Here is a 13806-nt window from a genome sequence, read left to right as displayed (position 1 = left end):
TTGCAGTTGCCCTAAGTTGCAGGTGCTGTGATTATCCTCAGGCAACTGAAGAACTTGCCCAGTACCCCGCACTCAGCTGTCCCCTCCAGAAAGGATGGAGCCCTGGATGGCCACCAGGTGGCGCTGCTATCACAGGAATGGCGCCACCTGCGGTCTGGGAAGGCCAGGGACACTCCCTGGTCCTGGGACTGGGCTGCAGCTGTGAGTCGTCACTGGACACCTGGGCTCCGGAACCGCAGGGGCCTGGAGACAGCCTCTGGGGTCTCATTCTTCATAAGCCAATTAAGATCTGTGCAAAAAGTTCTGCTGCAACCACCACTCTCTGACATTTCCCCTGTTTGCTCTGAGAAGAGCTGAATTATTTATGCTCTTCCCTCCTTCAGTCAAGGAGACAGGAGGAAACAGGATTGGCAGCCTGGAGGCCATGCGCCCGCAAAACAGCAGCCAGCCCTGGTCGGCTGCTCGCCAGTGAGCCCCGCAGGCCCCACATCCGGTCACAGGGCCATGGACAGGTGACAGGTGGGGCTCACCTGGCATCACCAGGGCCCTGCAGTCAGAGGCCTGGGGCAAAGGTCTCATCTGCTCTAGTCACTGTCCTGGGCTCTCCATCTGAAAACTGGGCACAGCCCCAGTGCTGAGCCTGGAGCGCATGACTGCAGGGGGTGCATAGTGAACACCCTCCAATGTTACTTGTCCTTGTCTGCCATGTGATGGTGATAAAGATGGAGAGATGACACCGATCTGGGGGAGCATTCCCACCCACCACAGGCGGCCTGCAGCCTCGGCAACTCCTGCCCCAAGGGGCTCTGGTTTCCCCTGGTCCCAAGGCCATCTCAGGATGTCCCTGCCTCAGACCAGCCCTTCCAAGCAGGCACAAAACAGGACAGCTCTGGTTGTGAGCAGTGCACGTCTCTCCAGCTCAGCACTGCTGACGTGGGAGCAGCTTCCCTGGCCTCCGCTTGCCAGAAGCCAGCAGCACTCCCTGTTGTGTCCTGGATGCGGGGGCAGAAGGCAGCATCCTTGGTCAGGAGCATCGGGCACAGGCCCAGGGAGCCTGAGGCTGGTGCTCCCCAGACTGCAAGGGTCGCAGAGTTCACTCATACTGCCAGGAGCAAAGTAGCTCCAGCATTGTGCCACTCTGGGCAGGGCACTGCCCTCTGGAGCCAGCATCCTCACTGCCCAACGGGGATGAAAGAGGTGACCCCCAGAAGTCCTCCCTTACCCCAGGGGCACGCAATCCAAGAGCCCTAGTGGATGCCAAGAACCACGGATGGCACTGGGCACTGGACAGACAAGGGGACTTCAAACAGCTCATGGAAACGGAATTAAAAGTTTATTTGGTACAAAACACTCTGAAATCCATGCACAGAGGGATTTTCAGAGAGGCCATGGAAAATGTGCATCCCACAGAAACTATGCATGGGTTTCAAATTTTTTTTTTTTTTTTTTGCACCGACAAACTTTTTTTTTAATTATTTATTTATTTGAAAGGCAGAGTTACAGAGAGAGGGGAGAGAGAAAGAGAGAGAGAGAATATTCCATCCACTGGCTCACTCCCCAAATGGCCACAGTGGCCAGGGCTGGGCCAGGCTGAAGCCAGGATCCCAGAGCTTCTTCCAGGTCTCCCATGTGGGTGCAGAGGACCAGGCTCTTGGGCCATCTTCTGCTGCTTTCCCAGGTGCATTAGCAGGGAGCTGGATCGGAAGTGGAGCAGCCAGAATGTGACACTGCCCATATGGGATGCTGGTGTCACAGATGGTGGCTTTACACGCTGTGCCACAAGGCCAGCCCCTAAACTTCTCTTTCAATTTCATTTTCCGTGAATTTTTTGAGAAACCCCCATATTATGTTTCTTCCTATATGTGCTGCCTGAAATGATGGCATTCCATACTGGAGCGCTGGTTCGAGTCCTGGCTGCTCTGCTTCCAATCCAGCTCCCTGCTAATGCTCCTGGGAAGGCAACAGAGGATGTGGCCCAAGTGCTTGGGCCCCTGACACTGCGTGGGAGATCCGGATGGAGTTCCTGGCTCCTGGCTCCTGGCTCCAGCCTGGACCAGACCTGGCTGTTAAGGGAGTGAACCAGTGTATGGAGGAGCTCTCTCGCTCACTCTCTCTCTCTCTCTCTCTCTCCCCTCCTCCCCCTTCTCTGTTGTTCTGCCTTTCAAATAAATAAATAAATAAACCCTTTTAAAACACAGAAATACCTAACATCAGGATAGGACAAGCACAAGAACACAGAAGTCAGGTGGATGTCCTCTCTCTCTCTCTCTCTCTCATCATAGTGATATTTTTGGATCCAGCTGACAGCAGGTATCAGAAACTAAGGAGGGTGAAGCTGGAGGCGAGGGACTGCTAGACTGCCAGGGTTGCTTCCAGGGTGGGGGGAGAAGTCCCGTAGGGGGCTGCCTGTGGGGCCTGGCCCCCCAGAGCCACAGCAGGCGGCCACCTGCACGCACAGCTCCCTGTGGCTGTCAGTGCACATCCTGCTCAGGAATGAGGCGCGGGGATGCCGCACGGCTGCTGCGGGGCAGAGCCCACCATGTCCTCCCACCTCCCCTGGCTGGGCATTGGTGGCCACGCAGGTGCTCACACCTCCTGCTGACTGGCCTCCGGGAGCTGTGGCGAGCATCCGGGCAGACTCCCACGTCAGGAGGGTGCCTTGTTTCCACACTCCTCCCAGAGGCCCCGGGAAGCTCTTCCCAGGGAGAGCCAGGCCACCACAGCGGGGTCCTGACCGAGAACCCTCCAGCACGGGCTGAGACAGGCCTGCGGGCCGGTGCCTGGCGTGGTCTGGATGCAGGTGCTGGAACCTCATTTCCGACACCATGGTATTAAGGGCTGGCCCCCACGGCTGGGAGGCATGCCCTTAATCAACAGGCCCAAGGACGCCCACCTGCCCGCCCTTGTGAAGAGCGAGCCCTACCAGGCCGGGACCTGCGGGCTGCTTGCTGGCAGGGATTCCCGGGATGGCCGTGCACACACCCGAACCAGCCAAGGTCAGTGGCAGGCCCCCAGTGCCTCCCCGGCCTTCTCTGGACCCAGGGGCTCTGAGCTGGGAGCTGGGAACTGGGCCAAGGATGACCAGGGTTCCCATCATTGTGGGGGTTGGGACCCAGACCCCTGTGGTGTGAGACCCCTCACGTCCCTCTCTGACTGTCCACAAGCCACTGCTGGTCACTTTCCCCAGCCTGGGAAGTATTTAAAATGAGAACAGTTGAGTAGCTTTGGTGCCTTCTCAAAAAAATCAATTGAAAAGCCAGTTGCTATGCAACCCGGAGCACGGCCGGCACTCAGCTCCCTGGCTGATGGCATATTGTATAAAATAAGATAATCGCTTTTCTTCTGCTTTGTTGTAATGGAGAAAAATGTTGTTTTAGGACAAACTTGAGATAACTCAGAGGCTTCTCATGAGCTGGAAGACAAACAACATGTCACTCAACACAAGTGCTGCCAATTTTACCCCCGCTGGAGCCTGCTGGGGCCCCGGGAGAGGGCTGGGGAGCTGGCCTGCTTCCACCAGGTTCTCTGTGGGCAGCAGGAGCCAAGGCCCTGGGGGCACATGGCCCATGCCCGCCTGGCCACAGGCACCCTGGCTTCTCAGGCTCCATTCACGCAGAGCCAGGGGGCCTCGCTGTTGCACAGAACTGAGGTCTCCAGAACTCGTGCTCACTCAAGCCAGGCTCTGTCCCAGAGTACCATCTAGAAGCCTCTGGCTTCGCTGCTCCTCCAACAGCACAAACAGAGCCCACCCCCTGGCCACAGACACTGTGCCTTTTGCCCTAGAGAGCCCTCCTGGGAGTCACCTGCCTGCCCGCTGTACCCAGGGTCTGCACCCAGCACCATGCCTGAGCTCCTCCGGGGTTTTCCGCTCTGCTAGAATCTTCTTCACTGCTCTGCTGACCCGACAGGGAGCACCTGAGCCTCTCTTGGTTGGCGCACGCACCTCAGGAGACCTGGGGTTCCCTGCAGGCCAGATGCTTTGGGAGGCTCCCAGGAGACATCTGCCGCCTGCATGACACAGCTCAGGGACTCGAACTCAGGGCCGCACCGCCACAACTGGGCAAAGTATAGCCTGAGACCAATAGACACAAACTGTTTCCATAGGAGACAAGTGCTAAAATGAGAACCTTTAATAGCAACTGGATGGAGTGGGTTTAGGTCTGAGGAATTTAAGAATAAATAGTCAGGGCTAGAGGGTAGGTATTTAACCCAATGGTTAGGGCATTAGGATAGCCTCCCATATTGGAGTCCCTGGGTCCGAGTTCCAGCTCTGGCTCCTGGCTTCAGCTCCCTGCTAATGTAGACCCCTGGGAGGCTGCAAGTGAGGGCTCGGGTAGCTGGGTCCCTGCCACCCACGTGGGAGACCCAAATTGATTTCCTGGCTCCCAGCTTCAGACTGGCCCAACCCCGGCCATGATAGGTATTGAGGGGGAGACTGGCAGGTGGGAGCACTTGCTTTCTCTGTCTCTCTCCTCCTCAGATTAAAAAAGAGGGACTGGGGCTTTTGTATATCTTGGTTTTTGTCATAGTTGCCCTTTCTAATAATTCATTTTAAATGTACTTCATGGAATTATTGCTGTCTGATGAATTAGGAATTGGAGTCCTGGGCCCGTATTCAGCACTAAGGTGCACCTCGGGCCAGCTGGCGCCCTCTGCCTGCCCCCTGCTCCCCAGGCTTTGCCCGGGTGAGACGGGGTGGGGGAGCTGCACCTCCTTTCCCACAAACAGGGCTCTTAAACCCTGTGGCTCAGAACTGCTTTCCTTTGGGTCTAGTGGAGCCTACGGCCAGGCACGTGCTCCCACTGCTGGCTCCTACTGCTCTGTGCTATACCCCTGCACTGGGCAAGATCTCCTCTTCAGCCCTCCAGGTGCAGCAGGCCAGCACCACGTGCTCTGCTACTTCCCTCCTGTTCTTCCACAGTGTCCACCCTAAGGCACTCAGGAGTCACTTGCAAAAGGACAAGAGGAGCAGGCTGGCTCTGTGGCATTCTCATGGCCAATACCCAGCTGACCAATGGTGGTGGCTCCTGGAATCCCTGGGACACAGAAGACCCAATGAGCCCCCATAACCCCTCCCATACACACACATACACACTGTGGCCTTGCTGGGCCTGATTAGGGCCTGGCCAAGGAGGCAGGTGGAGTAGGATGGGGTAGAATAAGGTGGGCAAGCTATGGAGTGAGACATGCTGAGTAGGAGCAAAGATCTAGAATGTTCCAGAACATTTTGGGCAATGAAAGGAAAGCAGCAGCCCTGGTGGGATCCTCAGGGGCCAGCAGAGGGACGGGCAGTGTGTTTTCCCTCCAAAAGGCAGAGTGGAGACACTGCAGAGAGGCGTTGGGGTGGCCTGGGCCCCTCAACTGCTCACACCCTGGAAGTATCCTGTCTCCACAACTCAGTGGCCACGAGCAGGGTCTCAGGCTGTCTGTGTGGCCTGTGTCTGGGTCTGCAGAGGCTCTGTGTGCATTCAGCTCTGAAAGCTAATGCCCAGCTTCAGGGTCCCTGTTTCCTACCCCCTCATCCTCACAGATTCCTAAGCCCTGTTCCCAGCAGGAAGCGGGGTCGGGAGGGGGGGCTGCGCTGCTCCATCTGTGTCCTCTCTCTGCTCCAGGGACAAGGCCCTGGCCTTGCTGAAGTGGCACCATCGCCCACAATGGACTGCGGGCCCTGCTGTGCTGGCAGTGGGATCCAGAAACACCTGTGTGTGTCCCCAGTTGGTCCCCGGGAAGAGCAGGCTGCACCCTGAAAACGGGTCCCAGGCCTACTGCCTGTGTTCCCCACTCAACAGGGGAAGGTGCCGGTGTGGCCCAGGCATAGCAGAACCCTCTCGACACAGCACCTGGCTGCAGAGAAGGCAGATCCGAGCCACCAGGCAGAGGGATGCAGACAGCTGCCCAGCTGTCCCCAGACCACCGCAGAGATAGGTGCCACGCAGAAGCCTGAATTCCCCTCTGCGTCTTCCTTCAGGCCAGGAATGAAATGCTTAGCACAGCTCAGCCCCGCGGCCCAGCACCAGAGACCAGGGCACTGGAGTGTATCACTATCAGGATCCTCACACTTTTCAAGGATTTTTAAAAAAACAGACTAGGTTTAGGGTCCAGCGCTGTGCCTCTCTGTAACTCTGCATTTCAAATAAAATAAATTAAAAAAAATAAACTAGGTTTCCATAAGCTAAAAATGCATTGCTTCCCTTATAAAAGAACGCATTTATCTTCATAAGTGAAGAAAAATCAGTAAACCACAAGAAAAAGATTAAAAAGTCATTAGCCTGCCCAGTGACACACGCTGCGAATATTTCATGTATTCCTTCTAGTCTTTTCTATGTAAATATTTGTGCACAACATTGAGATCATGCTGTAAACATCTATCTCTCTTTTCAAACGAACAACAAACTGAGCTATATATTGCAACCAATCCCAGGCCACGCATCACGCCTGGAAAAGGCAGTTGGTCAGCAGCTTGAAGTTCCATCATGCGACAGCCCCTCTTTAACTGGAGCCCGATCCTTGTATGATATGGGTTGTTTCTGTTGTTTGCACGTAGAAAACAGTGCACTGTGGGTTGTCTACAGCGGTGATAATGGCTGAGGGATAAACCCTCAGAAGTGTATCTTAGGACAGCATTAACTTCCATCTCACTTCCTTCTGGAACTGCACACACTTCTCTTCAGTACCCCAGAGTGGGCCTGCCCCTTCATTCAGACCCACAGCCACCTCTCTTCTGAACCTTAACAGGGTTGGTGCTTAAAAACAATGGTACCTGGGGCCAGTGCTGTGGCGTAGCAGGTAAGGCCACCGCCTGTAGTGCCGGCATCCCATATGGGTGCCCGTTCAAGACCCGGCTGCTCCACTTCTGATCCAGCTCTCTGCTGTGGCCTGGAAAAGCAGTAGAAGACGGCCCAAGTACTTGGGCCCCTGCACCCACAGGAGACCCAGAAGAAGCTCCTGGCTCCTGGCTTCGGATCAGCGCAGCTCTGTCCACTGTGGCCAATTGGGGAGTGAACCAGCAGATGGAAGACCTCTCTCTCTCTCTGTCTCTCTGTCTCTCTGTCTCTCTGCCTCTCCTTCTTGTTGTGTAACTTTGACTTTCAAGTAAATAAATACATCTTTTAAAAAATAAACAATAAAAATAAAACAATGTTACCTGATTTCCTGGATGAATGTGAACTCACATGCTCCTCCATACAAAGTTTGGTTTGGGGTACATATATATTTTTTAGAGATTTATTTTTTAGAAAAGGCAGAGTTACAGAAAGAGAGGGAGAGACAGAGATAGAGACTATCCATCTTCTGGTTCACTCCCCAGATGGCCGCATCAGCCAGGGCTGGGCCAGGCCGAAGCCAGGAGCCTGGAGCTTCATCTGGGTCCCCAATGTGGGTGCAGAGGCCCAAGCACTTGGGCAATCCTCCACTGCTTTCCCAAGCCATTAACAGGGAGCTGGATTGGAAGTGGAGCAGCCAGGACTCAAACTGGTGTCCATATGGGATGGCAGCATCACATAGCTTTACCTGCTACATCACAACGCCGGCCCTTCAAGTTGTATTCAAATATGTCTCTGTTCCCCTTTGTACGTTCTCTTGGAATTGTGCATAGCAAGTCCTTGATAGCCAATATATTTTGTCTAGATTTGTGTAGCTTCAGTAGTTTAATATTTTACTGGATTGTATTCATGATAATCTAATTTATGATGTATTAAATTTATATTTATCATATTTATTTATATTACATACACCCATTCTATTTATATTTACCTCATGCTGGGTTATATATTGGTGGGTATTTGCAGTTAGCTGTTTAATTCAACTGACCTATATGTTAATTCTTATGCAAATACAGTGTTATTTGAGTTATTCCTCACTCTATAAGACATTTGATTAAATCTCTTTATTTGCTTGGCTTCCAAGGCTTTTCTAGCCATTCTTGATGGTTCATATTTCTAGATAAACCTTGGAGTCATTTCATCAAATTTCCAATTATTATTCTGGGAAAAATCAACATCTCTATTATATCCAATCTTCCCATAAGGGCCAGCTGCGTCTCTTCACTCACTCATGTTTTTCATTTTTTGCCCCATCATTAACAAGGCACGATTTTCTTCCTATAGGCCCTGTGTTTGTCTTACTAGGGTTATCCCAGATATTTTATAATAATATAATTTCCACCACTGATGGGCCTCACACATGGCGGCGGTCTGTAGGATTCTGTCTCCTGGTGCTGGCACACCTGTCTCGTGTCAAGGAGATGCTGTGGTGTTACCACAACGACAGAACTGCCCCACAGTACAGTTCTCAGAACACGTCCCTGCGGCTGAGTGACAAGACTGCACCTGGCAGCCCCCCGGGCTCCCTCCCATATCAGTGCTACAAGCTGTCCTTTATCCTTGGGGTCTTCCAGGCCCCACTACCAGTGAACGACTGCAGTCTTGTCTGCTCTTGTCCAATAACAGTTTCACGGCACGTCACTGTCTAGAATTTCCAGAACCACATAGATGAGTCTACCAGCTTTTTCTTAGCTCCCATTGCACCGCGACTGCCCCCAGCCTGCACTTCCCAAAGCCAGCTCTGCAGAATGTTCAGGGTCCGAAGAGAGGGTTCCGTGGAGACAATGTGGCCCCATGCGCCTCCTGGAGACTCAGGCGCACGTGTGCAGCACAGCGCCCAGAGGACGCATCTTCCTGCGGCCACATCGACTGGCAGCCTAACAGCCAGCCATGCAGAGCCCTTCTCCGCCAGCATGCTCCTCTTCCCACTCTCAGCAGGACTGTAGCTGCCAAGTCACCATCTGTTACCTGCTTCTCAGATCTCACAAACCCAGCGACAGCTGATCACTCCCTGGCTCTGCCTGCCACTGCAGTGGAGACGGGGGTACTTCCAGGACCTCATTCTCAGCTGCTTTCACTCAGCAAGCCCCAAACAAGCACTTCTAGCCTCTCCTCTCTGCCTCACATTCCGGTTCTTCCTGGACGCCCTCCTTGGTTGGGCTGGCGCCAGGCACCTCCGGCTCATCGGCTTCTCCTCTCAGGGGTCAGCGTATTCCACCCACTATGTCCCTGCCCCTCCTCACCCAGCACTGAGGGTCTCTGCAGGTGGCTCCTGATGGCTCTGGTTTGTTGGCCTTTCTCCATCCCGTGGCCATCCCTCAGTGCCCCATCGTCCTCCCACTGATGATGGAAGCAGCCTCCTGAGCCACTTTCAGGCTGCAGCCCAGGAATCTTGCTTAGGAATACACACTGGAGGGGCAGGTGCTATGGCAGAGCAGGTAAAGCTGCCACCTGCAGCACCAGCATCCCTTATGGGCACTGGTCCTCATTCCAGCTGCTTCTCTTCCAATCCAGCTCCCTGCTAACACGCCTGGGAAAAGCAGCAGCAGATGGCCCAAGTGCTTGGGCTCCTGCTACCCATGTGGGAGTCCCAGATGAAGCTCCTGCTCCTGGCTTCAACCTGGCCCAGCCCTGACCATTTGAGGAGTGAACCAGCAGGTGTTCTCTCTGTAACTATGCCTTTCAAATAAATAAATAAATCTTAAAAAAAGAAGAAGAAATGTAAACTGGATCAGCTGGCTCTCTACTGAACACTGCTCCCATGACAAAGACAACTCAGTGACGGGAAGGGTAGGGCCTCCCCTGCAGACCCAGCCGGCTGGGCTGAGGGTCTTAAACACTTCCCTTCTGCCAGGAGGAGGGTCTTGTAACAGCCACACTGCTGCTGACCCTCGGTATCTGTGGGGGATTTGGCTCCACGATTCTCAAAGATACCAACGTCCGTGGTGCTTGAGTCGCTTGAATATAACGGCCCAGTGTTAACACAGAACGTTCACACATCCTCCTGCAAGGTTTCAGTCTTCTCTGAGTCCTTACAGGGCCTGAAACAGCATTCTCCTGTGATGGCCAGGGAACAGTGGAACTGTGCACGTTCAGGACAGATGCAGTGTTTTGCTTCCTTTTAAAGTATTTTTTAAGATTTATTTATTTGAAAGGCAGAGTTACAGAGGCAGAGAGAGAGAGAGAGAGAGAGAGAGAGAATCTTCCATCTGCTGGTTCACTCCCCAAATGGCTGCAACAGCCAGGGCTGGGCTAGACTGAAGCCAGGAGCCAGGAGCTTCTTCCAGGTCCCCAACGTGGGTGCAGGGGCCCAAGGACTTGGGCCATCTTCTACTGCTTTCCCAGGCATAGCAGAGAGCTGGATGGGAAGTGGAGAAGCTGGGACTTTGAACCAGTGCCCATGTGGGATGCTGGCACTGTAGGCAGCGGCTTTACCCACTATGCCACAGTGCCGGCCCCTTAAAGTATTTTTGATCCACCATTGGATGACTCTTTGGTTACTGAACCAGATGGACTGAGGCAGCTGTCTACTTCATGTGTCCTCTCATTTCTGGATTAAATATGTCAGAGATTTGCTTGCTCCAAGCTCTCTTCTTGATTAGTCCCATTTTTTCTATTTTTCTAATTCAGTGATTTCCACTTTTTCTGAACCGTTCTTTTATTTTTGCTCTCCTTAGGTTTTGGGTCTGTGGCTGTGAAATCTGCCTCTGAAGATAGCTCCAGCAATACCCCAGGTTCTGACCCAGGGTGCTTCAAAAAGTTCCTAAGAAATGGCATTGGAAGATTGTATTTTGTTGCAAAAATGTGAAGTACATGCATATGTGGGGTCTTCAAAGAGTTCATGGGAAATTTGTATTTTTAAAAAACTGCACGGATTTCCATATTCTTTTGCACCACAATCAGTTATCTTTGAATTCTCTTTTCCACGGACTTTTAAGTACGGTCTGTGTGGTGCTCCCATTTTTATGAGTTTTCCAAATTGTTTACTGCTGAAGTTCCAATGTTCTCCTTCTTACAAGGTGTTTTTTTTTTTTTTTGCTTAATTTTCAAATGGACTTAAGCTTTCACCCCCAGTTCTACAGCACTTGCTCAGCAAATACGGCCTGAATGGTTCCTACTATATACAACTCAGATCCTTTCTTTACGACCTAAATCTCTTTTGTATACTTTGAGTTCTATGAGATTCCTCCAGAAGAAAGTGCATCTTCTTTCTGTATGGCAAGGAGAAATGTGGCTGATCTATTGATTTTACTAATTTGAAAGCTTGTGGGAGGGGCCAGTGTGCTACAGCAGGCTAAGCCACAGCCTGCAATGCCAGCATCCCATATAGGCACCAGTTCCAGTCCCGGCTGCTCCATTTCTGATCCAGCTCCCTGCTAACATGCCTGGGAAAGCAGTGGAAGATGGCCCAAGTGCTTGGAGCCCTGCCACCCACATGGGAGACCTGAATGGAGTCCCTGACTTGGGCTTGGGCCTGGGCCTGGGCCTGGCCCAGCCCCAGCCCCAGCCCCAGCCATTGTGGTCATTTGGAAAGTGAACCAGTGGAATTGAAGATCTGTCTCTCCCTCTCTCTCTCTCTCTCTAACTCTGCCTTTCAAATAAATAAATCTTAAATACCACAAAGTTTGTGGGCAAGTGGAATGAAAAGGTACATTTGTTTTGTTGCAAAAAAAAAAAAAAAGAAAGAAAGAAAAGAAAAAGCCTTGAAACTGTGCAGAGTTTTCCCACCCCACACTCTCCACAGCCGCCGGGAAGACCCCTGGTGCTACTAGTCTACACTTCTGTGCCGTTTAACTCGCAAGCTGCCGGAGGCCTTGAAGAGCACCAGCGGGCCCCGACTTCCCCATCATTCCAGCGGTTTCCTTGGTGTGGTGTGCACTCTCCTTGCCGTGCGTAGAGACCCACACCCAGCATCCCACCCATGCCGCCTTCACTCACTTCAGAGCCACTGTTCCCTGGAGTGAGGACAATGGCGCAGGACCAGCTCAATGGCTCATCCCGCGGCATGAACCCATCACAGCCACTGTCAAAATGTACGGTCTCCTTTCTCAGTCTCTGAGCTTGGGATGGAGCCCCTCACATATGACATACGTGCCCTGCTTGATGTACTCGGTCTTAATCACGCTCTGATTCCCCACGCACCGAATGCAGTCAGACTGCAGACTGCCTGAACAGTAAGTGTGGCCACCAGGAAGCCTCAGTGTCCCTGTCTGTGAAATGGGTTCTGTATTCACATGCACTTCCCCTCTGCCCTACTGATGGAGTGACCAAGAGATAGGCGAGGCAAGAGGGGTAGGCGGGGCAAGAGAACATGGGCGGGGCCAAAAGGGTGTCGGTGGGGCAATGGGGGCCAAGCTCCAAGGCAGGAGGAGAGGAGTGCAGAGATTTAAGGCCCTGGCAAAAGGCTAGGTGAGGGCTGAGTAGCCACATGTCCCGAAGCTTTGACCTCTGGGGGTCTCCCTGACCCTGGAGGGACAGTCCCTCCCAGGACTAGCCAGTTCCTACACAGCAAATTCCAGCAAGCCGCCCTCCATGTACAAACCAGCCAGTCCCGACTCACACTCGGGGCCACTGCCCCAGGCCCTCCAGGGCCTGCTGAAGTTACACAGACCACCAGTCTGGCCTGGACCCCCGGTCCTTTCCACAGAACCCGCGGCCTCCCTCTGCCTCCCGCGGCGCGCCTGCCTCTGGGGGCCTGAGAGTGACAAACTCCCCAGCAGGGGCAGTCGTGTCCCCATGTGGGCCTCCCCATTCCTACATGTAAGACAAAGGCTGGAGGGGACAGGCGCTGGCGAGCCAGGGGCCACAGCGGGGCAGCAGGGTGGCCTGGGCAGGCAGGGACACTCTTGATGGAGGCGGGGCAGCGGTCACGGCTGCGGACTTGCGAGGCTCACTCACCTTTGCGTGGCTCAGCAGGATGATGCGCACCAGAACCACGTTGATGTGGGCCCCCAAGGACTCATCGTGGTAGATTTCATTGACCTGAAAGACAGCCAGGGCTCGTTAGCAGGAGCCGCAGGCCCACCCACGGACCTGCTGTGGCTTAGCAAGGGCATCGCCTGCCACCCTGGCCCTCCCCTCTCTCCCCCTACACATTACACACACACACCACCGCACCCCCCACCCCGCAGCCGCCACCATCTGCCGGGATTGCTGCTGCCTTCTGAGTGACCCCCAGTCCCAGCTGGGAGTTCTTCTCCTCCCGGAGCCCTAAATGAGCAGGCAAACGGAGCCGCGTTTTTGCTGTTGCCTCAGACCAAGACGTGTCTTTCCTTCAAGGATGAGCATGAACAACAAGCCCAGGGCGGGTAGGGGTGGCACACAGGCGGTGCGGGACTGTCCCCAGCAGAATCGCTGCAGGGTTGCTGCTGGTGGCTGCTGCGTCACTTCTTGGGGCTGGGGGTTGCTTTGAAGTCCCTCCCCCGACCCCCACACCAGTCAGGTCTTGGTGTTTAGGTGTTACCAAGGAGCTGACATCACTGTATCACCCTGTTCTGTTGTAGCTGTGGCTCACATACTGCCATCCCTGGGTGTCCACGGTGGGAGGGTTCTGGGAACCTCAATGTTACCCAAATTCACACACACAGAGAAAATGGGTGTGCTATTTGCATATAACCCATGCACAGCCTCCCTAGACTTTAAATTATCTCTAGGTGACTGACAACATCTGATATGAATACATCATATGAATAGTTGCTACACTGTATTGTATTGTCTAGGCAGTGAGGACAAAGAAAAAGTCTGTACATGTGGAGTTCAGATGCAGTGTTTTTATCTATTTGTTTGAAAGGCAGAGTTATATAGAGAGGAGACACAGAGAAATCTTCCATCCCCTGGTTCACTTCCCAATGGTCACCAATGGCTAGGGCTGAGCCAGGCTGAAGCCGTCTTCCTCTGCTTTTCCCAAGAGCATTAGCAGAGAGCTGGATCAGAAGTAGAGCAGCAGAGACATGAACTAGTGCCCATATGGGATGCCAGCACTGCA

At 53.4% G+C, this 13806-nt stretch overlaps 1 protein-coding gene across 2 annotated transcripts in view; it reads right to left on the bottom strand.

The window, feature by feature from the left end:
* ADAMTS2 (ADAM metallopeptidase with thrombospondin type 1 motif 2) overlaps window positions 1-13806 on the bottom strand; it is a 225565-nt gene that overhangs the window by 49674 nt on the left and 162085 nt on the right. For both annotated transcript variants that reach the window (XM_051833769.3, XM_051833770.3), the window contains exon 5: window positions 12720-12803. In XM_051833769.3, the coding sequence (XP_051689729.3) occupies window positions 12720-12803 (84 nt within the window). The remainder of the gene's footprint in view (window positions 1-12719; window positions 12804-13806) is intronic.

This window comes from Oryctolagus cuniculus, chromosome 6, assembly GCF_051225735.1.
Source record: "Oryctolagus cuniculus isolate XC-2025 breed Fujian yellow rabbit chromosome 6, ASM5122573v1, whole genome shotgun sequence".
NCBI classification, from domain to species: domain Eukaryota; kingdom Metazoa; phylum Chordata; class Mammalia; order Lagomorpha; family Leporidae; genus Oryctolagus; species Oryctolagus cuniculus.
Note: the sequence above shows the minus strand (reverse complement) of the source record. Positions and strands in the feature narration are given on the sequence as shown.